The 27,070-nt window shown below is 33.6% G+C and overlaps 2 protein-coding genes, 1 long non-coding RNA gene, 1 other non-coding gene and 1 pseudogene across 5 annotated transcripts; 2 read left to right on the top strand and 3 right to left on the bottom strand.

Annotated features, from left to right (window-relative positions):
* The first annotated feature begins 16 nt into the window (after positions 1 to 16).
* Positions 17 to 11,952, top strand: nostrin (nitric oxide synthase trafficking). 2 transcript variants are annotated; one of them, XM_059032282.1, is made up of 16 exons: positions 17 to 202; positions 545 to 630; positions 1,546 to 1,629; positions 2,074 to 2,136; positions 2,222 to 2,303; positions 2,465 to 2,527; positions 4,614 to 4,712; positions 5,253 to 5,378; positions 5,903 to 6,001; positions 7,580 to 7,705; positions 8,120 to 8,228; positions 9,090 to 9,130; positions 9,423 to 9,548; positions 9,948 to 10,227; positions 10,638 to 10,721; positions 10,969 to 11,952. In XM_059032282.1, the coding sequence occupies exons 1-16, from the start codon at positions 176 to 178 to the stop codon at positions 11,103 to 11,105; spliced, it is 1,632 nt and encodes a 543-aa protein (XP_058888265.1). In that variant the 5' UTR covers positions 17 to 175; the 3' UTR covers positions 11,106 to 11,952. The 2 variants fall into 2 exon arrangements, with proteins under 2 accessions (XP_058888265.1, XP_033861080.3); XM_034005189.3 differs by having other exon boundaries at positions 18 to 202; positions 9,042 to 9,130; positions 10,969 to 11,951.
* A 653-nt stretch (positions 11,953 to 12,605) lies between these two features.
* LOC117403194 (kinetochore protein Spc25-like) lies at positions 12,606 to 17,934 on the bottom strand. The gene is made up of 7 exons (XM_034005195.3): positions 17,602 to 17,934; positions 16,182 to 16,342; positions 15,102 to 15,167; positions 14,870 to 15,016; positions 13,870 to 13,974; positions 13,367 to 13,465; positions 12,606 to 13,023 (listed from the first exon to the last, which is right to left on the bottom strand). Exons 2-7 carry the CDS (start codon positions 16,336 to 16,338, stop codon positions 12,902 to 12,904), a joined length of 696 nt encoding a protein of 231 aa, XP_033861086.1. The 5' UTR covers positions 16,339 to 16,342; positions 17,602 to 17,934; the 3' UTR covers positions 12,606 to 12,901.
* A 1,286-nt stretch (positions 17,935 to 19,220) lies between these two features.
* Positions 19,221 to 22,142, bottom strand: LOC117402698 (uncharacterized). The gene is made up of 6 exons (XR_004544483.3): positions 22,104 to 22,142; positions 21,740 to 21,825; positions 21,232 to 21,283; positions 20,640 to 20,725; positions 20,020 to 20,195; positions 19,221 to 19,517 (listed from the first exon to the last, which is right to left on the bottom strand). It is a non-coding gene; the product is annotated as an uncharacterized LOC117402698 (long non-coding RNA).
* On the bottom strand, positions 20,333 to 20,460 carry LOC117414906 (small nucleolar RNA SNORA38). The gene has a single exon (XR_004546320.1). It is a non-coding gene; the product is annotated as a small nucleolar RNA SNORA38 (small nucleolar RNA).
* Positions 22,143 to 24,368: 2,226 nt separating the features above from the next.
* Positions 24,369 to 27,008, top strand: LOC117406722 (glucose-6-phosphatase 2-like; annotated as a pseudogene).
* The last annotated feature ends 62 nt before the right edge of the window (positions 27,009 to 27,070 follow it).

Here is a 27,070-nt window from a genome sequence, read left to right as displayed (position 1 = left end):
TTTTTTTTTTTTTACGGTAAGTAAAACACACCTGCTCAGCAGCTTTAAAATGGAGTTCTCCTGAGCAGGTATTATTGGTTCAGTGGCTCCAGGGTGTCTCCAACGTGAATGATTAAATTAGTGCTCAAAGTTGCAAGTACAAAGTCAATAAACACTCCAAAGGACGGACTCCAATATGAAGGACCCAGTGAGTGAATGTATCGTAAGTAAATGTTTTTTTTTTTTGTTCTTTCTTAAGTTTCATTAAATCAGTTGCATGGAGTATGGATTTACCTAATCTAAACTTAATCCACAGGTTTCTTTTTGAATGAATATGAACTCCAATGCAGAAACATTTCTTTTTAACCTTTTAATTGTATTTACTAACTGGAAACTGAAGCTGATAAAAGCACAGCTTTTTAATGAATGTTTTGTCACAATGTAACTCTTGAAATTCACATTTTTACTTCAATATATTGAGTCAGTAAAGAAAACAAATGCAGAAAAAATGCTTTTTGGGCACCTTTTGATGTTTTGAACATGAATGTTTCTATGAATATTGTAGTACAACCACCTCTATCAGGATCTAAAGAAGTTTTCTAAAAATGGAGAACATTTCTGCAAAGAACTTGTGGCAGTGTTTCAACAAAGGTAATCTATTCTTTCTTTTGTTTTCAGACTTTATTTTTCTTACACACAAAATACACGTGGTAGTTCTTGTAATGCATGAAAGACTGAGGAGGTAGTCTAAGGAGGAATATAGGTTACTTTACAATAACCACTTCAGATATACACATATACTGCATAATAAACATGTGTAGCGATACTATAACTTCGTGAATGCTGTTTTGATTAATTGTTTAAGTACTCTCAGGTTAGAAATGTAAACTGTTCAAGTGGTTTTGGGTAAAATAACACAACTGCACTATACAGCATGTAACAATGCTTCACTGTAATTAACAATTGGATTGACTTTCTGTATAAACAATTGGATCAAGGAAACGTTTGCTATTTATTTAGCAGAAACGGTATGGGTCACTGGTTCCTTTGGGCAACATAATTCTACTAGTCTGTTGTATGCTTTGAGACACAAAACAAAAACCTGAGTGCATGGCTTACGTAATTGAGAATGTGTAACAAACCAAATTGAAAAAGTACAGTCAGATATTACTTGCTGCATTTTAATATTTCTATAAAATCGATCTAATAAGAATAACAAGTACAATGACCACTTCAGATAGACATGTATTTTCTCTTTGTATTTACTTGATGTGTTTTTATTGCTGAAACATGACAAAGAACAGGAAAAAATAGTCTAGTTTCAGTTCAGTTTGAGTTTCATTTCCATAGTTGTGCTTAAAGCACCTATCGTCACAGCTGAATGTAAAAGTATAAAATTAAACTGTTACTGACAAGACATTTTTTGACGACTATGTGCTCAAACAGGGTTTACAGTATGACCAAAGCTTAGTGTAAGCTGCTTGTTTGGATTTGAATTAAACGCAGGAAGAAGTATCTATTTAACAAAGAAGTGACATGTGGCTTTTTCGATCTGTTCACTTTAAGGGCCGACCTGGAAATCAGCTACGCGAAAGGATTGCAGAAACTGGCAAGCAAGCTCACCAAAGCATCAAGCAGCATGGCTAAGAAGTAAGCAAAATTCAAACTTTTACAAATTGTCCTAATAATGCTTTCTCCCAATTGCAAATGTATATTAGTAAACCAAGACCATTTGTTAAATAAAGTGTTGCACAGTTCACATTTGAGGCAATTTAGTAAATGCATGAAGTTGTAGTATAGGAAACCATAAAAAAAAAAAAAAAAATGCTTGCTCTTTGATTTTTTTGTGCTTGGGTACTGTTTTGCTGCACAGCATCTCTGTGGATAAACACACAGGTCATCAGATAGAATCAATAATGTGTTTATGGTGGACTTGCATCCTTTTTGACAGTTATGGCAGGTCTTTCAACACTGCGGTTGTTGGTGGAGCACCTACATAATGTATAGGGTTTTATAAAGCAGTACATATAAAGGGAATATGGAATACATCACAGGTAGTTGTGACCTCATAATGTATATTTTTTATTCAATCAGCTCTACTTACAGTGCCTGGAGTTTTGTGTCTGAGGAAATGGGCTCTACAGCAGACATACACAAGTAAGGTTTAAATACATTCTTGAAGTAATAGTAATTACTGTGGGATTTCTATTGACCCGTGTTTTGTTTTTTTTATTTTAAATAGAAACTTGGGCAGTGCTTTTCAGCAGGAAGCTATTCAACCAATTCGACAAGTTCTTGAAGAGCATACTAAAAAGAAAAAGCCAGTAGGTTTTTTTTTTTTTTGGCCTTTGTCAATATGTCAGTGCAACAAAGAATACTGATATGATGTAGATTTGAAAGTATGATCATAATCCTGCCTGTGTTATGTCACACTGCTATAATGCACAAAAGAAAATAAACTCACATTAAAAACCTTTGTTTTCAGTTAGACAATGCAGTGGAAAAGACTGGGAAACTTGTGATCCTCAACTGGAACGAACAAATTAAAGTAAGATGTTTTTTGGTTTGGTAAACACTCCCTTTATGAAACTCAACATAGTTACACCAGTTAGATTAAATCTATTTGAACATTCAAATTGTAATACAGTGACACATTTTGTAACAGTGGCTTGAAACCTAGAGACAGATTATTTTGTTTGTTATTGTCAGGAGTGGATGAAGCAAAAACCACACAGCAAAGGAAAGTGTCTGATCCTAGAGTAGGAGCATCGTTCCTGCCTCACTTTATCTATCTATCTATCTATCTATCTATCAACTTCTTAAAACACTGTTTTTTTTGTATTCAGCCGACGAAGGACTTGTAGTCCGAAACATCCTGATAATTGATTTGTAATCAATTATTCTACATTTTTAAGTACCTGAAATATCCTTTTCTTTTTTTCTTTTTTCTTATTGATCATTTTGGTACACAGCAGTTTTCCTTTATCTATCTATCTATCTATCTATCTATCTATCTATCTATCTATCTATCTATCTATCTATCTATCTTTTTAAAATGGTTGAGAGCACATTTTGTGTCAATTTCTGTAAACTAGAATTCTGCCTATGTAAGGCTGTAGAGTAATCAGTATGCAGTCTAATTGGTTAGTGCTTCTCGTAAATGCTTGTAGTGGGCCTTGCCTCTTTGCTTTGCTGAGTGAACATCAGGTATCTTTACAAAACATGTTTTTACAAAATCCATTTATTCAAATAATTCAGTCAAATCACAAACATGTTTCAGAAACTTTCCATTCTATGCTTCCATACAGTATACTACTGGTAGTCTCTACCAAATTGTCTTACTTTTCGGCTTTGGAAGGCTTTACATAATGAGGCAAATCATTAATCCAGAAACTATTGGAGGCTTAATTACAAAGAACCTGCTGAACAAAATCAAGATGTGGAGCTTTGCCTTCCATGAAAATCTTGTATAGAGGTTAATGACTGGAATCTTGTGTTGTATCGGTTTTATGCTAGGAATGACAACAATTAAGGACCGAGCTACTTGGTTTGACTTCAACAATAAAATCATTGAATACAAGTTAAAATGTAGTATAAAATATTGTATTGCAATTAAATGTATGCCATCTAGTTTGCTGGAAGAAATTAGCATGTTTTTCTTATCTTTATGTTCAGTTCACAGTTCTGTTTTATAGTTTTATCACAGGCTCATTCTGTAATTGTACTTTGATCTCTGATGTGTAATCTCCAAAGGCTAGTGGTGATATTTCTTGGGTAATGCATATAATTCAGTTTTTGGAAAATTCCTCTGGGATGCTCAGAGTTGGATCAAAATGTTGATGCTCAAAGTGCAGAAATTGCATAGTTCTCCACACAGCTGGTTAAAACAGAGTTAAAAATAGAGCAAAAAAAGATACCATAGTTATTTATTCTGGTTTATGAAAAAATAGCTTCTAGTATATAAAAATGGCCTCTCCTAATGTTGCCATTCAATTCAGGAATGATAAAAATATGTTTAATACAAATTTGAATATTTCAAAAGTTCAACTGTATATCAGGAAAAAAAAGAAACTGGGGCATTTTACAGTGAATTTGTAACATTTTAAAATGTTTATTTTACTCATCTCTTCATGTCATAATATGGCTGCCCACCAAGTAGTGGTAACTATGGCAATGTACCTTTTATTTTACCTCGGCTAAACTGAAACTGAAGTTTCCAAAAGTAAAGAATATGACTTCAGATAAAGCCCATAGGACATATGCAGAGATATATTGAGGAATTTTCATTAACACTAATAGAGAATGAACAAAATAAACACTGCACTGCATGGATGTTCATGGAATAATCCTGTTTATATAACAAGTAGAATCTAGAGAAAAAAAAAGTGTGTTTTTTTTTAAACCTAAATCAAACTGCTGAATTCAGGGATTATTTTCCTTAAATCAAACTTCACATCTGCTTAGAAATGCCACTCTGTCGTTGGATTGAAATGATTGAAAATAAATTGTAATACTTTTTTAGCGTATAATAACGAAAGGTTTTTCAAAACTTAAATACCACATACCTACCTATCTATATGCTTGCAGGATTTACAAAAATGTACTTCTCATAAGATGCATGTGTTTCCCAATAGGCAAAAAAGAAATTATTTGGGTCCACAAAAGAACATGAAGCTCTTTTTAATTTCGTGGAAAACAACAAACATATATCAACTGAGAAGGAAAAGCAGAAGGTAATGAAATCATCACTGGACATCAAATGCATCCAAACTATGGTTAGAGCACAGTAAAGGTATCCTTTATACCAGCTCAATATGAAGATCACGGTCAGACTGAAGATCTCCCTCCTTGCAGACCAGGTCTCCAATAGAGGGGATCCACTGTATGTTTAAGTTTATACTGTAGTTCAACTTTAACAGCTGGTTTCACAGTCCCCAATTAGACTGGTCTGGGACTCCCTTAAGGTACCCTACGGTAACATTAGGTGATCCAAGAGCACTGCTACAATTAGTGTCTGTGAAACCAGACGCTAATCAAATTGTAGTGTAACCATATTTTATTGTAAAATTAATATTTTAAATGCCATGTGTTTAGTGTTTGAAATAGTTAATTCAATAATATTCACAAGTATACAACATTAACACTTAAACATAAAAATCATGAACTTTAGGAGTTCAGCAATGTATTTTTAGATACTGGGATACAGATAGGCAGCATGCATTTACTACCAGTTGTGCTGCATATACAGTAAACATTTGTATTTTCTTCTCAAGATGCTTAACAGGTTGACAAAGTCTTCTGAGGTACTGGCAAAGACAGACGAAGAGTACTTTAATATCAACATGGCAGGTCATCACACAAGACTGAAATGGGAGACAACGCTAAAGAACTGTTACCAGGTCCTTGTAAAACTGCTTTCTTGGAATACAGCAATTTTGTTTAAAGGAGGATGATAATTCTTGAGTTATTGTAACAAACTTTATTTTAATATGCAAAAGAAGAATATAACAAACCTTAGACATAGAAATTCAGGAGATTGTTCCATGCCATGTGTAATCAGTGGGCGGCATTTTAGCTTGGGGAAATTCAAGCGATCTGATTGGTTTGAAACATTCCAAAGGTTCATCAATATGTCAGTGAATTATTTACTGTGTAATTACATTGTGAAAACAGTCCCTGCTTTTACATGGTAAGTAATGTTCATGTACATGGAAATGGCCTTGTGAACGACATCTTAAATGATGGAATAATATGGCACAATTTCTAGATATAGTACAGTAATTACACACTGTAAAAGCAGGAACTATTGGTAGTTACCAATTTATTATCCTGGTATTGCATAGTGATGTAAAGTATTCCCTGTAATCACGTGCTACAGATAATTAAAAGTTTAAAATGGTGTATTTGTTTACTTTTCATCCAGAGCGTTCAAGAGATGGAAAAACAGAGGATCCAGATGTTATGTGGCATTTTAAATAAGTACAACCAGCATGTCTCCACTTTTGGACAGACACTTATTACAGTATGTTCATCCATCTAACATTCTTAATCAATTTATATATATATATATATATATATATATATATATATATATATATATATAATATATATATATATATATATATATATATATATATATATATATATATATGTATATATATATATATATATATATATATATGTATATGTGTGTGTATATATATATATAGTGTTACTAATTTATTGAAAACGTCACCACAACTTTCATAAAAGCTATGTTTCATCTGATTATTTCTTTTGCAAACAAATAACATGTAATATTTGTATTTAGTGTATTTTCCATGATTTGAATGTTCCTTTGATGTAGGGCACCTATTGTAAAGCTGATAATTTGCAATTTGATATTTTCCTCTTGGTTGAGGCAGTTATTAATGTATTAAGGAGAACGTACCATATGAATAAGGCCCTGTGTAAATCCCGATTTCATGGGCTGTGCGGAAATCGTGAAATTAACCCAATACCGCGATTTTTACAATATTCTTAAGAAATAAAAATAAATTATTTCATAATTATTTGTATTTCATACAAAATAATCACATTAACAAAATGTACAACTGTGCTGTGTGTCTGTGTGTACTATTCACCATGCACATAGTGCTGTGCAGTGATCATGTCATGTGACTATATGCAATCTAGGCGGGAAATTAAAATACTACAAGAAAGTGGATGTCTCCTAAGAAAGCTAAAAATGTGTCTGCAGCAGATCACGTAAAGCAGTATCAAATTGGACAACCAAAAGTTACGTAAATTCTTCAGACTGAGTGTAAGAAATGGTGGAGTGAGACATGAATACTTACCTAAAATTGCAGAGTATCACAAGCAAGAGATTATGGAACTGGTAAAACAGTCTGGTTGCTTGTCAGTGGTCACTGACGAGTCGACTGATGCCCAAGATCAGTATGGGTTATACATTGTATTTGTTTTGCCAGACCTAAATGGTGAACATGCATCTGATGTACTAGAACTGAAAGCTGTCCTTGCAGATACACTTTACCTACAGGCTGTTAATTACAACACTGTTTCACAAGCTATTGTAAAGAGTTTGAATATCTTTGACGTTGATTTTGATGATGTCAGTGCCAGAGTTTGGGTCAATTTCATTTTTTCAAATCCAATTCCATTTCTGACCCCAATTCCTTTTTAATCAATTCAAATTCATATTCCAATCATTTTACAATAAAGGCTTTATTGAACAAACAAATACTGCATACCACTTAATGAACTTGTCAGGTAACCTGATAAAGCCTACGGCATAAACCTCAGTAAAGACTATGTCGTAAAACAGAATAGGAATTGGAATTGTATTAAAGGGAACTGGGATTGGAAATGGAATTGGAATTTAAAAAATGGAATTGACCCCAACATTGGTCGGTGCATTTATCTCTATATTTGATGTTTAAAAAAAATATAATAATAATCTGTACACATAATTTATAAAATAGTTCTGTGCACATTCCACGAATTACGATACTTTACCCGTGACACTGCCTGAATTTTAAAGAAAATGTCTGTAATTTTCACAGGGCCTTACACATGAACTAACAGCTTTGTTTTTCCCCAGTGTCACAGACAAATAGACCAGGCTGTAAGGGAGGTTGATGTTGAAAAAGATATACAGATGCTGGTGGAAGAAACATCAGTACCGTCTCAAGAAAACAAAGCAGAATTCCTACTTGCGGATTATTTTGTAAGTTGGATACTCTCTCATTTTGAATACTTCTATAGAAAAATCTGTGGTTTAATACATATATTTTGCATTACCCATATACACATCCCCAATTTAGTGTTATATTTTAATACTGTAAAGACATAAATATTTGCAAGCCTTTGATCTGAAAGCCTTTTTTTTTGCATTTTTGGCACCAACAGTACATACTTCGTATATTGCAACTGGTCGCCAACATTTCTGGTGCAAAATAGGTTTTATGGATGATTCGACAAATATTTTGGTCGCACATATTTATGGCTTTACAGTAACCCACAACAGTAACTTTTATTCTTGACTTTAGTGATCACACTGTGGTTGTTACACCACTATTTAAATGTATTACTGTATCATAGTTTTGTTAACAAGGTGATATCTATTGTTTTTCTACAATAGGAGGAGGATAGTAAAACTGGAATGGATAAAGAAAGAAGGAAAGCCTCAATAAAAATGAAACTCCAAAGGTTACATGATAATATAACGAAGACAAGAAAAGACAAGGAAGGTACTAGTACCACCATTCCTTATATATATATATATATATATATATATATATATATATATATATATATATATATATAAGAAGAAAGTTTGTCTGTCTGTCTGCATATGGACCCCGCAGGAGCCAGTGCAACCAAACTTTGCATGGCCTCCTCTTTCATACAGGGGAAGGTTGAGGGATATGTTTTGATCCAAAATTTTGAACCCTGGGGTACTTTATTTAGTAACCCCATTGCTGGATCACTACAGTAGCCATGTATCTCAAATTAAAGAAACCCACAAAACTAAAAAATAAATAAAAATAACCAAAAATTTAAAACATTTTAAAATGGCAAAAACCAAAAAAAATTGTTAAAAAAAGTGAAAAGGGTCAGAGCGCATTGTGCGACACCCAAGATCAATAACTTATAGGAAACCATAAGGCTATCGTTCCCCAATGCCTGAAATATTGAGTGTGTGTGTATGTATATGTGTGTGTGTGTGTGTGTATATATATATATATATATATATATATATATATATATATATATGCAATTCATTGGACCCTACCAAAGTGGATGACAGAAAAATAATTTGTCTTAAACACAAAATCGTTTTAAACTTCTAATAAAAATACTTCAGGTTACCTTTAACATGTCTGGTAACTTAAAAAAACAAATCTTAATTTAAACGTGCTGGTCTTGAATGAATGATTCAATTCTGTAATGTCAAGCAGTTTTCTATTGCATGCATCATTTATACAGTATAAAGCATTTTGACTTGCAGGAATATGAAATAGTCCTCCACTCAGTTTTTTTTCTTTTTTAATACCTGACAGGGTTAGAGAGAATGTTTAAGACCTACACTGAAAATCCATCCTTTTCAGACCAAAAGAATCTCGAAGACACTGAACAACATCTTGATGAGGTGAGTGTCCATGCAGTCCTTTGGCAGGTATTCACCAAAGCTTTCAGACATTCATGAGACTTATGTTATGCAGACTGTTGTCACAAATATTAAACAGTATTTTATTCATAAAATACTTTTAAGGGACATTCTTTAAATAGTTAACACTTTAAAGTGAGTTAAAGTAATCAATTTTTCATGGTTGTTGATGCATTTGTTTCTCTGGAAAACATTGTTTGAGCCACTTACCAGTAGGTAAGTTATGTGACAACTGACAGTGTGGATTAAATCTCTGATGTCTGTTTCTATCTAGACAACAGTGAAGATGAACTTTCTGGAGGCTAACTATTTTAAACTCTCTGTAGTAATGGCAGAACTCGACGGAAAACCAAAGCCTGTGCACTGTTGTAGTGACAGCATTTCGAAATGGAAAGATAAGGTAAAACCAAAATCATGACATCAGTGCTATTTTGTTTTCATAATTCTTGTCTCTGAGCATATGAATTTGGTTAACTATTGTTATCTTAGCCTGTCACTATTACCTCTTTTTTTATTAGTTTGTTTTGCTGTCGAGTGGATTTGCTTTGATTCCAACCATTTTGCATATCAATTCAGAATTCATATAATTAGAGCAGCAGTGTTTCCCAGGTCTGCGTTTTAAATAGGATCAGAAATCCTAAGACTTGGAGACAATCCATTCTCTTCTCTGTTATACCACCATAAACATTTTTTTAGAAAAGCATTGATACAGAATAAAGAGATGTATATCCTTGTCAATGTGTCATTTTAGTTATTGCTTAAATATCAAACAAGAATTTCTTAATGTTTCATCTTTAAGGAATACCAGCACAGTGTCATCCAGATATCCAGTCCTGTGAAGATGAAAAAGTCCCAGTACAGATCGAAATTGACCTCTACGTCCTCAATCAGATCAAGTAGAAGCCAAGTTGTAGGTCATTACCAGCAATCCATCCCCACATCCAACAGCAGTGCAACCAGCTCATGCATTGCAGGGGCAGAAGCAATATATGATGAAACACATAGTGGTAATCTGCCCGAATTTGATTATGATGATGATGATTATGATGATGATGATGAAAGAAACAGTCAAACTAATGGTAAGTTAAGACTAGCATATACTAAAATTAGCAGAGTGCCACATATAGCATTAAACTATATATTATGCTAAATAAAATGTGATTCCTGAAAAACATATTGTTGTAGTTATGAAGTTGTTTGTTGTTTATTAGTGGCTGCATTACTTTTGCTGGTCTGTATAGTGCAGTAACTAACCTAGTGTTAACCATCTTTGGGATGCCACTTAAAAAAAGTAACACTATTCCAATGTTTAGTGTTTCCCCAAACATGAAAACCATCTTCATGATGAATACATCTGATTTGGTTGCAACCTGTCACATTTAACTTATCATTACTTTTCAAAGCAAACAGTCATGACATTTTAAGATTACAACTGTTAAAAAATGTTCTTTGACCAGTATCACTGACAGCATCTTTCATTTTAACACAGAGACAGATGACCACACCATTGGTACCTGCAGGGCTCTGTATGACTTTCAGTCAGACAGAGAAGATGAATTAATCATGAAAATAGGTAAAGTGATTTAGTTAAACAATTGACAAATGTATATGCAGTAGAATTTGTATTTGATGTAATTGTACTGACCTGTACCAACGGCTTTTCTAAAACAGAGATTAATGTAGCCCAATTAGTTTGGTAGAATTAACTAGCGAACAAGGAATTATAATTAGATGTAAAATTGAGTAAGATTACAGTATATACTGTACTGTGCCTACTAAGTGTTCTTAATTATTTTTTTTCACAATTATTTCTAAAACAGGCGACCTTCTAGTTATACATCAAAAGGACAACAGTGGCTGGTGGTACGGATCATTGAAAGGGAAGAAAGGTCATTTCCCTTCCAATTATGTGGAACAATTAGAACAGTTTGACATAAACAAGTCATCAGATGCATGAGGACCTATATGCAGCTCTCTGGCAAGACACATTAATAGTTCATAATTGAGATCAGGCAAGACGGCTTAGATTTTAAGGCCCTCTTTTGAAAGGTACCTACGAAAACTGAACTGTTTTAGACAAACAGCTTTCAAGATGTTATTATTTAACATGTATTATTTTACATATAAATTTAAAAAGCAGTACTACATAGAACACACATACAATGTTGTTTCATTACAATCTTTAGTACAGCTCCAATGGATAGTATACTCAGTTGATTTTTAGTTTAATGATTTACCAAATGTGACCTCTATTCTTGGTTTACAATTAGTTATAATCTTTGCTGCATTTAAAATAGGGGTGTGTAAGATCTGCAAATGGGCAGGGCTATCCAGAAGTAGTCAGATCAATTGTTTTGGTCCCGCCCACTTTCAATGTGAACATGTCCATTACCACTCCTCCAATTTTTAAAAAGTACTTTTGTAAACCTTTTTTTTTTTTCATGAGGTTAAATCTCTTAAAAACATAAATTCATAATAAAATAAACTTATATATAGCACATAGCATTTGTAAATATAATGGTGGCTGAAACATGTGATACTAATGAATTGAGTCAGACAGTATAAAGATAAAACAATAAATCATTATTTACTAGCTAATAGTATCCATAACCAGAAGTGTTATGATCTATGTCCAGTACATGTTCATTAAGTAGCATGGTGTAGATCCAATAAGTTATCACTTATGTACAAACACCATAAATATACTCTAATGAAATACAAGTACTAGAAAATAATACCTTTGTCTGAAATAACCACAACAGTATATTTGTTAAAATGCAGAACTAAGAAAATGTATGTATATTGATTGATGCAATATTACTATTTATTTAATAAAAAAAACACTTCATGAAATGAATATTGTCTGTTTTGTTATGCCACTGTGTGTTTGAAATACAACATACCATACATTAAGTACAGTATACCATTTTAAATACATAGTTTTACATCTTATAGTTTTAAGTTATTACTCATATTTCCATTTCAAGACAATAAAACACACAAGCATCACACATGGCTCTTGTCAGTGTCACATTAACATTGCAGGCCTGTGAAAATAGCACCTCACAAAACAACCTCCACTCAACACAACAGACCAGTTAACCAGCCCCAATTTTTGGTACTGTAAGACATTTTCATGTACAACACTAAAAACGATGTTTGTAGTTATAGTGGGGTTGTCTTTTTACTTAGTGCTGAAAAAAGTGCAATGTACATGTTTAAAACACACAAAATATGCATCAACACAAAATACGCAAAACAGAAGAAAAAAAACGAAAAGATTAAACAAATGCACTAGAGCATTTTAGAAAACATTGGCTTTGGTTTGTATATTTGTTTTAGCTAGCATTGGACAGCACTATAATTTAAAATGGAAAATTTGAAAGATATACAAAAGTAAAATAGAAGTATGGCTATAATGGCTAAGCCTGCTTTGTTTTATTAAAAATAAATGACACATGGTTAAAGTGTTTAATCAATTAAACATAGAATTACAGCCTTACTCATTACAATATTTAAAAAGAGACAACTCTTGGGTTAACAACAGCAAACAAATTTGTACAAAACTACTTACACATATTTTGAAGACTTCACACTGAAGAGGATCAGGAGCCTGAATTGTAAATTACGTCTTCCCTGTAGCTACTGTACTTTGTCATTCTCAGGGGAGTTAACATTAATCAAACTGACGACAAATCTTACAGGGTTCTCGGATGAAGCTCTATCAAACTTACCACTGCTGGCAAGAAAGGTTTACAAATTTAAAGCAGCAAATTCTTTTCTGACATTGGCAAGAAATGCAGAAAAATTGTTAGTTTCTCGTACTTTTTTCTCAAGCTGTGGCATGCACTCCAACGGCGGATCACACGAGATTACTGGAGGAGGAAAAGAAAAGATGACTTATAAAAAGGAATGGCAATGCTAAGCTGTATTTATTAGTATTAATAGAAATGTATCGGATTAAGTGTTATATTTAGTACTCACTTGGGTGATCGGTATTGTCATAAGAAAGTATTAACTCAACAGAACAACCACTGCTAGGAACATTTAGTAGTTCTAAATGTATACACCAATATTTTAAGTTTTATAAATTACTGTACAGTATGTTTTTTTTTCACATGTCAAAATGCAATACGACTGGTAAGACCATCACTATTACACCGGCTCGTTTTCTATTAACAGAATTCTGTGCATACTTTTTAAACAATCACTATGTACCTGTATATTCGCCTTCTGCATTTAGCCATAGAATGAAAGTATATGGACACTCAAGATCTTTATGGTTGATGTTTCTGAATACAAACTGCAGTTGTTCAGCTGTGAAAAGAAATGTAAATAGTTAAACAGGAACTACTATGAAGCAGCAGAATCACTGAATGAGTACAAACATCTTAAAAATGCAAGAGCCATTTACTCTCAAATAGCAATCGGACTGTAGAAGTATAAAGCTGCTGATCAAGCTGCATAGCCGATTTATAAACAACTTTATACTATTCAAAACATTATAACTTCAGTGCAGTAATTCCACAGAAATGTAATTTAAAAAACATTGCATTTAGAATTACCAGTATCTTAAGGAGCCAAATACAGGTTAGTTTATTTTAAAAAATCTAGAGAATACAAAATATGTATCAAACACCACAACAATGAAGAATTCATTCATATTCTTTGTCTTGGGTTTTTCAAAGTTTTTTTTTAGAAACACAATAGACTACACTTACCTTGTAGTTTACGTATTTCCAGCCTTAGTCTGCTCTCAAACGTTTCTGCAGACTTCTGAAGCGTCTTCAATCTGTCTTTGTTTGCCTTGTTTTGAGCAATCATCACTTGAAATACAAAAAAAGTCAGGTTAATAGAATGCTCCATTTTACAAATGGTACAGGGTATGTGTGAATTTTTATTTTTGAACATTGGTGTTCTATGCACAAGATGGCTTCTGTACACTGGATTAGATACTGGAATTTTGACAAATACTGCACTGTGATTGGTTGATTTCTGATGTGATTTACATGTGATTGGTTGATTTCTGGTGTGGTTTACAATACCGATTTTTAAACAAACTGGATGCGCAACAGTGTATGTTTACAGTCCATTGCACTGTGAAATTATGGACCAATTGTGAGTTGACCAGAAACCATATTTTATTAAAAACTGATCTATATTTTGGGACACTGAAGCTTAACACTAAAGTGTGTCTGTTGTTACTAGTTTTGCAACATTAACAGTACATATTTGGATATTTATTTTGAAACTCTGTTTACAGTAGAGCTGTGTTCATTAAATGTGTTCATTAAGTGTTGTTAGCCACCCATTGCACCTCTAAATTTGCATCTTTCTAAGCAAATGATAAATTAGGTTTATAGAAATAAAGCACATTGCTAACGCATTCCATTGAGTTTCACAAAAAAAACAATTCAGTACCCTCAGGAGATAGCACCTTTTATATCTTCTAAAATATATTGGCATATACATGATATTTAAATTGAACTGTTTATTTCAATGTTACTACATGCACTACATGTAGAATACTGCATATGTTTTTACAAAGGCTATGGAGTCATTCCTGCTGAAGGGGTTTGGGGTTTGTTTCATAAAACATAAAAAAGGAGGAAACATCTAGCCAGAATGTTTCACTTGAGCTGAAATGGCCTACGGTAAAAAAAAAAAAAAAAACATAAGTACACAGTCTAGTGGCATTTCACTTAACATCATAATACCTACAATCCTTCTTTCTGGCCTGCTCTTCTCTGAGCTGCTGAATGCTTGCAATCAGGTCATCTTTTTGTTTTTCCTTATCCTGCATGTCCAAGAGAATTCTCGACATCTCATTCATTTTCTCTTTAACAAGAACATTCTGATGTTCGATATCTGGAACAATAAAAACATGAACACACTTACTGCTTGCTACATTTCAAAGCAACACAAATCTTGAAAAATAATGAGAGAATTTTACCATTTCTGCAAGTTTGAAAATTCGCAAACAATATTTCATCTTCTTTGTATTTTTTAGAACATGTATCTACAAAAAGAAAGAATGAAAGGGAATTCAGTAATAACAATAGAAAAAAATCAACAAAAAAACAGGTTATTATGGGTGCATTCCGAAGCCTCCTCTGGAAATTGGCAGTCTGCTTTGTCATCTCATTGTCTTCTACCAGATTTTAGCCTGGAAGAGCAGCAGATAATATGTCTTCAGTTGTCATGTAGCTGTCATTTCACCCAGTTCAGCCTCCACAATCCTCTCTTCTAAGCATTCAGGCTGGTTCACACTGGACATACGACTCAGACGGACGCTACGAACGTACGCAGGCTGTAGTTCACACTGGGCGATCTTCTCCCTGCGTTAATTCATTCTGATTGGTTTAAAAAAGACAACACTCTTTTGGAGGTTCGGCCAGTCGTGCACACAGCCGCATTTAAAGTATACACTGTATAACCGCAGCGCCTCTTTTTTTATAAACAGCTGATCCAAAAAAAAAAATAATAATAATTATTGTGTGACTGACAGCAAATGCCACCATTCAGTTTCATGGTAAAATCACTGACATTATATATTAGCTTAAAGAGCCAGTAGTTACGTTGTCATATTTGCTGTGTTTTATTTGTTATACAATATATAAATAAAATAAATAATTATATATGTCTAATAACAATTACCGTTTTGACGGCGGATTGCGGCATCAGTATCTACATTTAAATCCCATTCATAATTTTTGTGGGTGTCGTCATCTTTCTGTTGAACAGCTCACCAGCTCTGAGAGTCGGTGAGTTCGTTGAGTCAGCGTTGAGCCAACGCTGCACGCCACTAGCTCTCAACGGTGAGTTTAGGAACGATTTTGAGAGTTGTTGCTTAGCGTTGAATTTAAGAACGCAGCCATGGTGCGTTTATAGCATCCATCTGAATAGTATGCCCAGTGTGAACCAGCCTTACATTTAATGAGCCTCTTGCAGCCCTATGCTGGCAGAAGAAAAGGAACACACTCTAATTAATATGTTAATAAAAATGTAAGTGGCGCAGAAAAGTTAACCATACCCGTATAACTTTTTATAGCATCTTTATGTGCCTGTTTTCGCTCTGTTATCTCTGTGGTGTACGTCTCCTCGATACACTGATTCAGCAGCTTACTCCGCACCTGTTTAAGAGTCTTCTCAAGCTGGCCAGGAACACTCGAGTGAGTGATGCAAGCCATGGAGCTGCAAACAAGAAAACAGAAATGAGAAATGACTTTAAAAGAATGCAGATAATTCTACCATGAAGCAATGCGTTCTCAAACAATAATTTATCTTCTTGCTTGTATCACAGTGTATCACACAGGATTTTATTGGTGTCCCGTTGAATTTAGCTTATGTTGGGTGCATCCTGATGCTTGTGGAAGCTGAACAGCCAATTAGCAACTAACTTACATAATAACTGTGCCAAACAGTGGTTTGGTGAGTGAATTGTTTCGTTACTTTAGTGTACTGTAAAGTGAAAATAGGAAAGTTTTATTTAGTCCATCAAAACAGCCTTCCTGAATAGGAACGTTTCCTGTAACAATACCTATTATTTTCTACTTCTGTAGTTAACCTTTTCCGTTGAATTAATAGGCCTATTACATTGACTTGATAAGTTATAATGACATTATTACTTATCACAAATAAGAATGTTTTTTTAAGCATGCAACCTTCATAAAGCTAGTTTTTGTCTAAAATGTGTATTTAAATGGTGCCATTCTCGTCAAAAGTAGGTTAAAGTAGAATTTACTACATAAGATGGTATTCGACTGATCAAAACATTTGTATCCTACCGTATGACTCAGGTATTTGTATTGCAACACAACAGCTGAAAATGGGTTAGTTACTTAACTTGAATACTAATGATTAATTATAACCGTGAGTTACATACCTGATTAAACACTTATTGTGGGCATCTATATTCAGCATTAGTTTGGACATATTGCAAATAGTTTTATCTAAAAGTTGGGACCGCTTCAATGTATTTAGCAAAAAGCTATTCAGTACATAAATATATAAACTCGGGGGGTAAATATTGTACATGTCCCATAATAAGGCTGTCTGTGTGTCATATTTTCCTTATCAAAAGATGATATATATTGAAAGAACAAGCATAACATGAATGACCTCAAATTCGTAGTTTTAGAGAAAAAAAAGAATTAGACAATGTACAATATAGAAGACTAAAAGAAAATAAATGGACATTATGTACCACGATGCCTGAAAGTTTAAATAGAAAGGAATAGTAGATCATTACATCATCAACTACAGTATGTGGTGAATGACATCACAATCACATTAACAGATTTAAATAACAATAAATAAGTGTAGTATATATATATATATATATATATATATATATATATATATATATATATATATATATATATATATATATATATATAAACGAATTATTAACTCTATCCGCCTTATTTACGTTATCCATTTACTCTGCTTACCGATCAAGTTTTCTTGTCCTAGTGCTACTTAAATAACTTTATGTAGAATACCAATAGAAAAATCTTTATTTAATCGCCGCGCCAAGTCGACTGCCAGCAAACCAGACAGCGGAAAATGGGTGTTGCTCTTTTCAGATTTGAAAGCTGTCACAAATGAAAAGCAACTGCCGTTTTATAATTTCCATGCAGTTTAGTTTTCAAGTATTAGAATGAATTTGTTTTTAATTATTTAACTTTTGTATTATTATTATATACTCATAGTTAGCATATACTGAAGTTATTACTAATAATAATACTGAATGTATTATTTTTTTAAAAACACTACTCGCCAAAATGGTACAGTCCAAGCTAGTTCCCACAATGCAGCAGTGTTTTGTTTTCTTCCACAGAGCCATGTCCATGCAGTTCTAGAAACTGATCAATTTAGTTTCCTATTGTGACGCCTCGTGGTGGCGAAAGGTGTGTACAGTCAAATTGAAATTACTGTATTATAAAGGTACCAGTAAATTATTTAATGTATCTGTGCCCCGAGCATTACGAGACATTACTATTTATACGGATCAATGTCAAAATTAATCTGTTGGAAAAGATTATGTAAGGTACAAAAAGGAAGCATTATTTGATGGGGAGGGCGGAATTTCCAAAATGTCACATTGTCTAAGTTGATTTATTGTTTACTATTGATTTGATTGGCTTCTTCTCCATAGTATAAATCAGTTGGATTTTAGAGCATTTTACAATACTAGGGAATGCACTTTGTGATTGCAGCCATTTATTTTTAAAAATTATTTTTATTCAATCCAGAGTGATGCCACAGTGCTGTAACTTCGATTAATTTTTTTTATCATGGGGTAAAGGTCAAGCTAATCATTCCCTAAATCTTGGTTCTGGAACTATATTCAGTAAATATTAATCGTGTCCAATTATTACTTTACACTGCAAGTGACATCTACAACAAATCATTTCTTCACATTAATACAACTGATTTTATATGCACATTGTTTCTTCAAATACCCCTTTTTAATAACTAGAAGAGCAGCATTTTTTTTTTACAGGCTGAATTGCAATTTAAGAGTGACCTGCTGTTACTCCAGTTAATTTCTATTCTAGCATCTATAGCCAGGTTTTATTTTTTCAGGTCTTTTATACTATTTATTTTTCATCAAGAATCTACATCTTGCAAACCAGTGGTCCAGTTTCTGGGGAATTATGAAGAGAAACCTATTGCTACTATTAAACACCATGTTCACACACAATGTTACCAACTACAGCAATATTGCAGTCATTTTGCCAGCCATAGAAGACAACCTGAATTGACTGAGTAACTTGTACATGGGTGTACGGCTCAGGACTTTGAGTGGTGCAATACATAACTGATAATATGCAGCACAGATGGGAGTCTTATTTTAAGAGGTGGTTCACCGTATTTGATGTTTCTTGTTAGTCACCAACAATGATTTGTACACAAAATGTTTTTGTATCTTTATTTTTACAATTAACACCAACACACAAAATTGCTGAATAAAATAAATTATTTTTTATATATATATATATATATATATATATATATATATATATATATATATATATATATATATATATATATATATATATATATATATATATATAGATTTTTACATTGGTTTCCAAATAAGGGCAGAACACATGTTTTAAAGGATTCTAGATATAAAAATAAAAATGAAATGTAGAAGTCATATACAAGGTTTTATTTTACATAACAGTTCTATGGTGTCACTCTCAAGCAGATAAAACTAAGCAAATGAACAAGTTTCCACTTCAGAAGTTATAAACATTACAACTTGGTTGCTGCATGTGCTACTTGAATACTCTGGTCAGTCATTCCTTCTGCAGTTGTTTTTTGAAATATTGCTCCTTGTTTTTTACTGCTACAGGAACTGTAAAGAAAATACAATTATTTAAAATGCAGTTTTTCAATTATGTTTGATAAAAACTCTGCAAATACAATATTACATAAATACAATGTACACACGCATCTATTTCAAAGAAGAAAACAAATAGAAAAAACAGAAATCATGCCTTAAAATTAGCTGCATAAAAACTTTTTTCCATGTCCTTGGTAGTTTCCCAGTAAACATGTATGAATGTTGACCGTCATAAACTGCTTAAGCAGAAAAGGCTATGAAAATCAATATTCACTTCACTATACCTCCAGTTCTTACGCACTTATAAACCAGACAATACAAGCACGCCTTTGTGGGAGGATCTACAGCGTTTAAAGCAACATACTACCCAGAGGCAAATTGTTGGATAATTCTACAGAAATAAACAAATACACAAATGACAAGGTTAAAACACGAACATTATCATACATCATTTAGGAAGTTCTGAGTGTTTTTCAGCCAATTGCAAATGGTACAAAAAAATACCTGTCATCACCTTCTAGCAACAGTAGTTTGCATTTCTAGTCATGGAATCATCCTGGTCCAGGGTTTGCCAGGTCCTATGTGATCAATCCCTGCCAGAGTGAGTCTCCTGTGATAAATCTGCATTACCGGATGATATCTCTACATGTTCCATGGATTTAGGTCCAGACTTGACCGCTCATTCTGTGCCTATGGACAAACTGTACATTATATAACATTCCAATATGGTGACAGTAAGCCAATAATAGATATCATTCATGTACACGTTTGTGCCAAGTAAATAAAATCACAATTAAATTTTCTATTACAAGTGTTCCTTGGATGAAACGTGTAGGAATGCTGACCAGCAAACTGCTTTCTGCAGTGTTATTTAAAAATCATCATTCACTTCACTATACCTCCAGTTCTTACGCACTTGTAAACCAAACAATACAAGCACGCCTTTGTAGGAGGATATAAACATTCTTTAAGAAATAAGCAGGAACACGAGAGACCCAACTAACATCCCAAGCAAATTAACCAGATACAATAATGCAGAATTTGAAGTAAACATGAGATTAAATCACCAGCTAAACATGTATGAATCTCAATAGTTGAGTATTCAAAAACATCTTTCCCCTTTTAGCAGTTTACCTCCTTTGGTTGAGGAGACAGCAGCATCCCATCCAATGTATCCCTCAACAGGTATTGCACAAATCTTCATAATGCAAATGTCCTCCCTTAAACAAAAGGGGAAATTAAGAAATATTATACTACTGCAGTCAAATGTAATTCAATTTACGTAATTATTTCTTACTGAATTACATGCTTCAAGTAACTGTTCATTACACCAGCACTTCCTTGGTACTCGAAACATATGGAAGCAGGCCTTTTATGGGAGGATCTAAATAGCACATATTCAGACCACCACCATGCACAGAGATTATAATCACAATGACACCCTTACCATTTAACTGTTGTGAAAATAATGCTACTGAATATAATATGCAAGATTAATTTCTTAATATATACTGCAAAGGGTTCGATTTCTTCTTAAAAAAAAAAAATTCATCTTCAGATACAGTAAATCAAAAATTGTTTATTCAGGAATCAAAATGCAAACAGGATGTTAGTTTTTGAGCCGGCATCAGTGTAGATGTTTGAGCTGTGCAAAGAAATTACTTCGTACAGTTAAATGTTGAAAAATCTCATTGATCAGAAAAATGGACAGTCATTAATAGCTTACCATTATTATGTCCGTTACGTACTGAGATAAAGCCGAGTAACCCACAACAATCCTTCAAGAGAAATAGCAGCATGTTTATAAAAAAAAAAAAACACCACACACACACACATTGCAATTGAGATTATTGATATTGCATTGGCAGATAAAGTATTTTATTAGTGATGGACGCCGACTGCGATCCTATTATGGGTGCATTCCTCTACAGGCAGTAGGCACTACGATCCTTTGACTTTCAATACAGTTTGGGCTATTTGTTGGAGTTATTCGCTAGGCCAAACAGCCTACGTTCCACCAACCACCTCTGTTCAACATATCAAGTACGACTAACAAAGACATCGGCATCTGCCAAAAGGCTTGCTATTGTTATATACAAAAAAACGGCATACCATGCAACATGCTTTGTTATATCTCTTCATATCATTGTGACTGTGTGCATTCAAGTACCCAGTTGTTTGGAGTAGTAACAACCACTATACAAAAATGTTAGTAATACTATACAACCACTCACCATCCTTATGTTTTTTGGTACTAACCCGGACAAATGAGCATGTCCTGGCAGGTATAAAAGTTTAATCTTGACTTCTGTAGACCAATCTGTAAAATAAATAAATAAATAAATAAATAAATAAAACATACTGATTACCATAGAATGAAATTACAGTGAGGCCTTGCTTTAAAAAGAAAGCCACGTGCACCCACATTTAACAAGGCGCATAATGCACAATAAACTGTATTTTTCTTTCATTGTCAGGCTGCACCTAAACTTATAAAACATTTATTTAATTACAAGACGAGACACTAATGTTATTAACTATTTGACGCGTGGAAATATACCACGTAAAACAAGCAACGAGCAATCACACCATTCTTACCTCAACTTTTTTTTTTTTTTTTCCTTCACTCAGAAGAGAAAACGAATGTCCAAAATGTAAATTCGGCAGCTGGGCCAAGAGGGTTTCAGAGAACAATTTTGAAACCTGCACTACAGAGAGGGACCTCTGGTGGCGGGAAGAGATACCAAACTGTAGGAAAATAAAGTTCCGAATTATTTAAATAAGTAGAAGAAAGTATGATATTCGTCATTGTCTACAGGTTTAATTTAGAATTAAAATACAATTTTATAAATCCTATAATATTAACTACAGTGTACTAGTAAACGATTGCGTTTTTAGACGGCACAAGTATATGGTTCAGGCAGTGGGGCCATCTTGGGCACAATGTTGCAAGTATTAATTCCACTGCAGGTGACCAAAAGAGCACCACTGATAATCTCAGAATCAAGCAGGAAGAATGTCTATATGGTTAAAGGAGGCAGATGAGAACCTGTTTCAATATTAAGTTTTTTATCTAGGGCAGCAGTGTGGAGTAGAGGTTAGGGCTCTGGACTCTTGACTCTTGACTTCGCTCAGGACACTGCTGCTGTACCCTTGAGCAAGGTACTTTACCTAGATTGCTCCAGTAAAAACCCAACTGTATAAATGGGTAATTGTATGTAAAAAATAATGTGATATCTTGTAACAATTGTAAGTCGCGTGTATAAGGGCGTCTGCTAAGAAATAAATAAATAAATCTTAGGGTCCCAGATATTTCAAAGTTAACTTAAACTTAATTACAGTACTGGATTCTGGGAATTAAGGACAATATTTCACATGGGTTTCCTCATGTCAGAAAGTTGTGAGAAGCTGTGTTCAGTCAACTCTGGGTTGTTGTCATGCCTTAAAAAGTTAAGGAATATTATGAAGTCGGTATGGTAATTACAGTACAAATAAATCCAATCTGGAAATGCATGGTTTATTTTATGTCTAGGGGACAAATAGTTTATTTATTCATTTATTTTATTATTTATACAGCCAATATTTACTTTAATTGCCAAAAAAACACAGCAAGCAAACAAATGTGCAAAGTCAGCCAGTCAGTTCTCACCTCCAGCAGGTTCAAAGTTAAATAAAGATGTTCTTCATGTCACAGGATGCTCATCTGTTCATTTAGAAGTGACTGAGCAAGCAGTTCATTATCAGAAGCTGCACGTCTGCTGCTAAAGATAGAACGCTCAATGGCTTGAGTGAGCCAACAGAGAACTGCTTGAGATAAAAAAGCTGTATCCAACTCATTTAATATATACCTGCCAATTAATTTCATGACATGTTCTCTGAATAATTTGATTCAAATCAAATATTTTCCACTATCATCACTACAAAATGTTAATAATAAGTTACATGTGTTTTGTAAAAGAAAACACAATTTTGGGGTAACGTACTGTTCTTGACTTTCAGTGCCTCACACTTCATAATAAGCAGAAACAATTAGCAGCTCAAACTGGGTACTTCAGGTTTCTATATTTAAACAAGCAACATTCTTTTCAGGAATGTATTTTTGACAATAACTAGATGCAGAGTTATTAAAATGAATTTACCATTTTTTTTTCATCTGCTGTTAAAAGCCATTTTTTTTAGCAACCGTTTCATTGGACTTTCCACATTAGAGCGACTGGGACAGAGACAGTTCTCTCAGTACATTTTTGAAACTCATGCTGTCAAAGTGCCAGTTCAGTATAGGTTGATATCATTCTGCTGTCGATGGAAATGAATGGGATCCATCTCAAATCACTTACAAATCCCAGTGACAGATGTAATCAAGGTGTAATGCAGCGCTAAAAAAAAAAAAAACAATTTTGCCCTGCATAACATTTATTTATTACCTCTAAGTTCAGTGTTGAGAACAGTTATTTGATTAATGGCACTGGCTGTCTGAGATGGGTGCTGACATAATAAAAGTCAGCAAGACATCAAATGGCTAATGTTTAACTTATACAATTAATTAATTGGGAAAAATTTCCTGCAAACATAATCTAAAGATCAATAAAAGATGTTGCACAAGGCTTGGTGCGTGCTTCAGAATTTTTTCCTCTTGATGTAATGCATGTCAGCAGATGCCTTTTATGGTTTAAAAAAAAGCCCACTTGAACAGTCAAGAATCACTGCACAAGGACAGGTTCATGTGCACGTCCAGAGAAGCTTTGGTCAGTCCCACTGCTTGTAAAGAACAAGAGATGCTCATCTAGCACCAGTATAAAAGGAAGAGCACTAAATGGGCAGGGGTTCAACATCTCATATGCATGATGCTAATATCTGCCAGGACTTTTCACCAGATCAGAAGACAATATGATCGATTTAATTCACAGTAATGGAGTGCTGCTCATCCACCATTTACAGAAAAACTACAGGGACTTCCATGACTTCCTGAACTTCATGTCCTCTGTTGGGGATCCCCGGAACATCCTTTCAGTTTATTTTCCTCTCTGGTTCCAGCTCAGCCAAATTGTTGGAACAAAAATGATATGGGTGGCAGTGATTGGGGACTGGTTCAACCTAATTTTTAAATGGTAAGCAATGTCAATGTAATATTCAGCCTTGTAAATGTAGTTATAGACCAAATCAGTGCTTACAATAGTGCCATTCTGCTGTTTTTTAAGGTTGTCTGGTGGCTATGGATCATTAAAGGGAACTTGATGACTCAAATGATCTACTGCATATTTGTACCATTTCTAATTATGTCTGTTGTCTGCCTTCTTTAAATTTCCCCTTCATGTTTTCAGGATTTTATTCGGTCATCGCCCTTATTGGTGGGTGCAAGAAGCTCTGTTGTATCAGAACAATTCACTTCCACAGCTTGAACAGTTCCCTATTACCTGAATTTGAAATCAACATCAAATCTAGTTTATATAAGTGACTGATGTTAAGGTGACTGATGCTAAAGAAGACAATTCATTAAACAGACATTAGAGCGTTGGAGAACTGAAACTAGGTTTTTTTTTTTTTTAAATATCTTATTTCAGGTAGTCCCTCTGGCCACGCTATGGGTTCTTCATGTGTCTGGTATGTGATGGTTACTTCAGCACTCAGCTTCACAAGAGCACACAGGGATAACACGCAAAACAAACTGCACCAGTAAGAACAGTTCAAATCTTGCATACAGTATTTACTTCAAATGTATTTTTAAGACTACTGGTTGCAAAAAAAAAAAACAGTACACCTTCACCATTAAATCTTTAAAATGTATTTGAATTTTCATATTAGGAAATAGTCTTTCACATGTAATTAACATATCATATTTATTTACAATGTGAAGGTAGTGGGAGAGAGGACAGTCCATTTAAATGCAAAATGCATTCCTACGATGAAAAAAATGAATTTGGTTTCTTTTCTAATATTATTTTATTCTCATTCGTTTTCACCCATTCAGACTTACCTGGTCAGTTCTCTGGATGGCTTTTTGGGTCATTCAGGTCAGTGTGTGCTTCTCCAGTGTTCATTGCCACACACTTCCCTCATCAGGTGGTCCTCGGGGTATTTGCAGGTGCCAATAGGAATTTACCTTGTGGAGCAATTCCAGTTAAAGCATATGACTTAAAACAATGATTCTTCTCTGCCTTCATTGATAAAACATTATACTACATCTAAAAATGAAACATGCTTAACTAAAATTAAGATTTATTACTGCTTCTAAGATTACATATTCATTTTTGTCTGTTGCTGTGTTTTCATTCATTTCATCTATAATACTATACTTTTAATATTATTATTATTATTATTATTATTATTATTATTATTATTATTATTATTAGTAGTAGTAGTAGTAGTAGTAGTAGTAGTATACTTTTCAGCCTGTAACAATATTTGGAGCAAATCCAGTACCAGTTTCAGGTATTCTAACAGTATTTGTTTTGTAACATTTTTTCATGTTCTTTCCAAGTTGTTGGGTTCAGAGATTTTATTTTTTTTTTAAATCACTGCACATGCAATATTATTATTTATTTCTTAGCAGACGCCCTTATCCAGGGCAACTTACAATCGCAAGCAAATACAAATACATTCAAGTGTTACAATACAAGTCATACAATAAGAGCAAGAAATACAATATATATATTTTTTTTTTCAAGTGTGACAAACCACAATTCAATAATACAGCAGATAATAGTGAAAGTTACATCAGGATATGATTAAATAGTGATAGTTACATCAGGATATGATTAAGTACAAAATACTACAGGTTAAACACTTAGCAGATTACAATATTCTGAAGTACAGGATTAAATGCAGTAAAAAAACAAAACATAAAATATAAGTTTTATGTTGCGTTTCAAAGTGAAATGTTATGATGGCACTAATCTGTAGCTCTTTTTTTGACAGGCACGCTGGTTGCAGAAAAATTTGAGCATATCCCTGCAATTCAGACTGCAAGTTTAAAAGTATATATTACAACAAATCTATTTTTGTTTTTCTTTGCACTTGGCTTCTACATTGTCCTTAAAATGATTGATATTGACCTTTTGTGGTCAGTTCCAAAAGCTAAAAAGTGGTGTGCTAATCCAGAGTGGATCCACTTTGATACTAACCCTTTCGCAGGACTGGTCAGAAATTTAGGAGTCCTCTTTGGGCTAGGGCCTAGCCATCAACTCCCAGATGTTCATTCAAAGCTGTAGAGGCAAGAATGGGTATAAGACCAGTTTTAAACTGATGTGCATAGCCACTACACGAACCTCTTTACAGTTGTATGATTTCATAAAGATCCCCACACATACAGAGCTTCTTTTTTATGTTCTGTCTTTTTGTAAACGTGCAGTGGTTCCACTCACTGTAGTTGCACTTATTCCATATTGCATCCATCTGCACAAAATACGTTTTCTTCTGGCTCAAGATTACAGCGATTATTGTCCAGATTTGTACTCTTGTGGTTCGGTTGAATGTGCTTATAAAGATCAAAATAAAAATCTCTGAGATTACAATTTTGTGTAATGTAACAAGAACCCTTTTTACAAATTTAGTTTACTTGTATCAAA

This window comes from Acipenser ruthenus, chromosome 10, assembly GCF_902713425.1.
Source record: "Acipenser ruthenus chromosome 10, fAciRut3.2 maternal haplotype, whole genome shotgun sequence".
Lineage (NCBI taxonomy): Eukaryota > Metazoa > Chordata > Actinopteri > Acipenseriformes > Acipenseridae > Acipenser > Acipenser ruthenus.
This window is presented reverse-complemented; position numbering and strand designations above follow the sequence as displayed.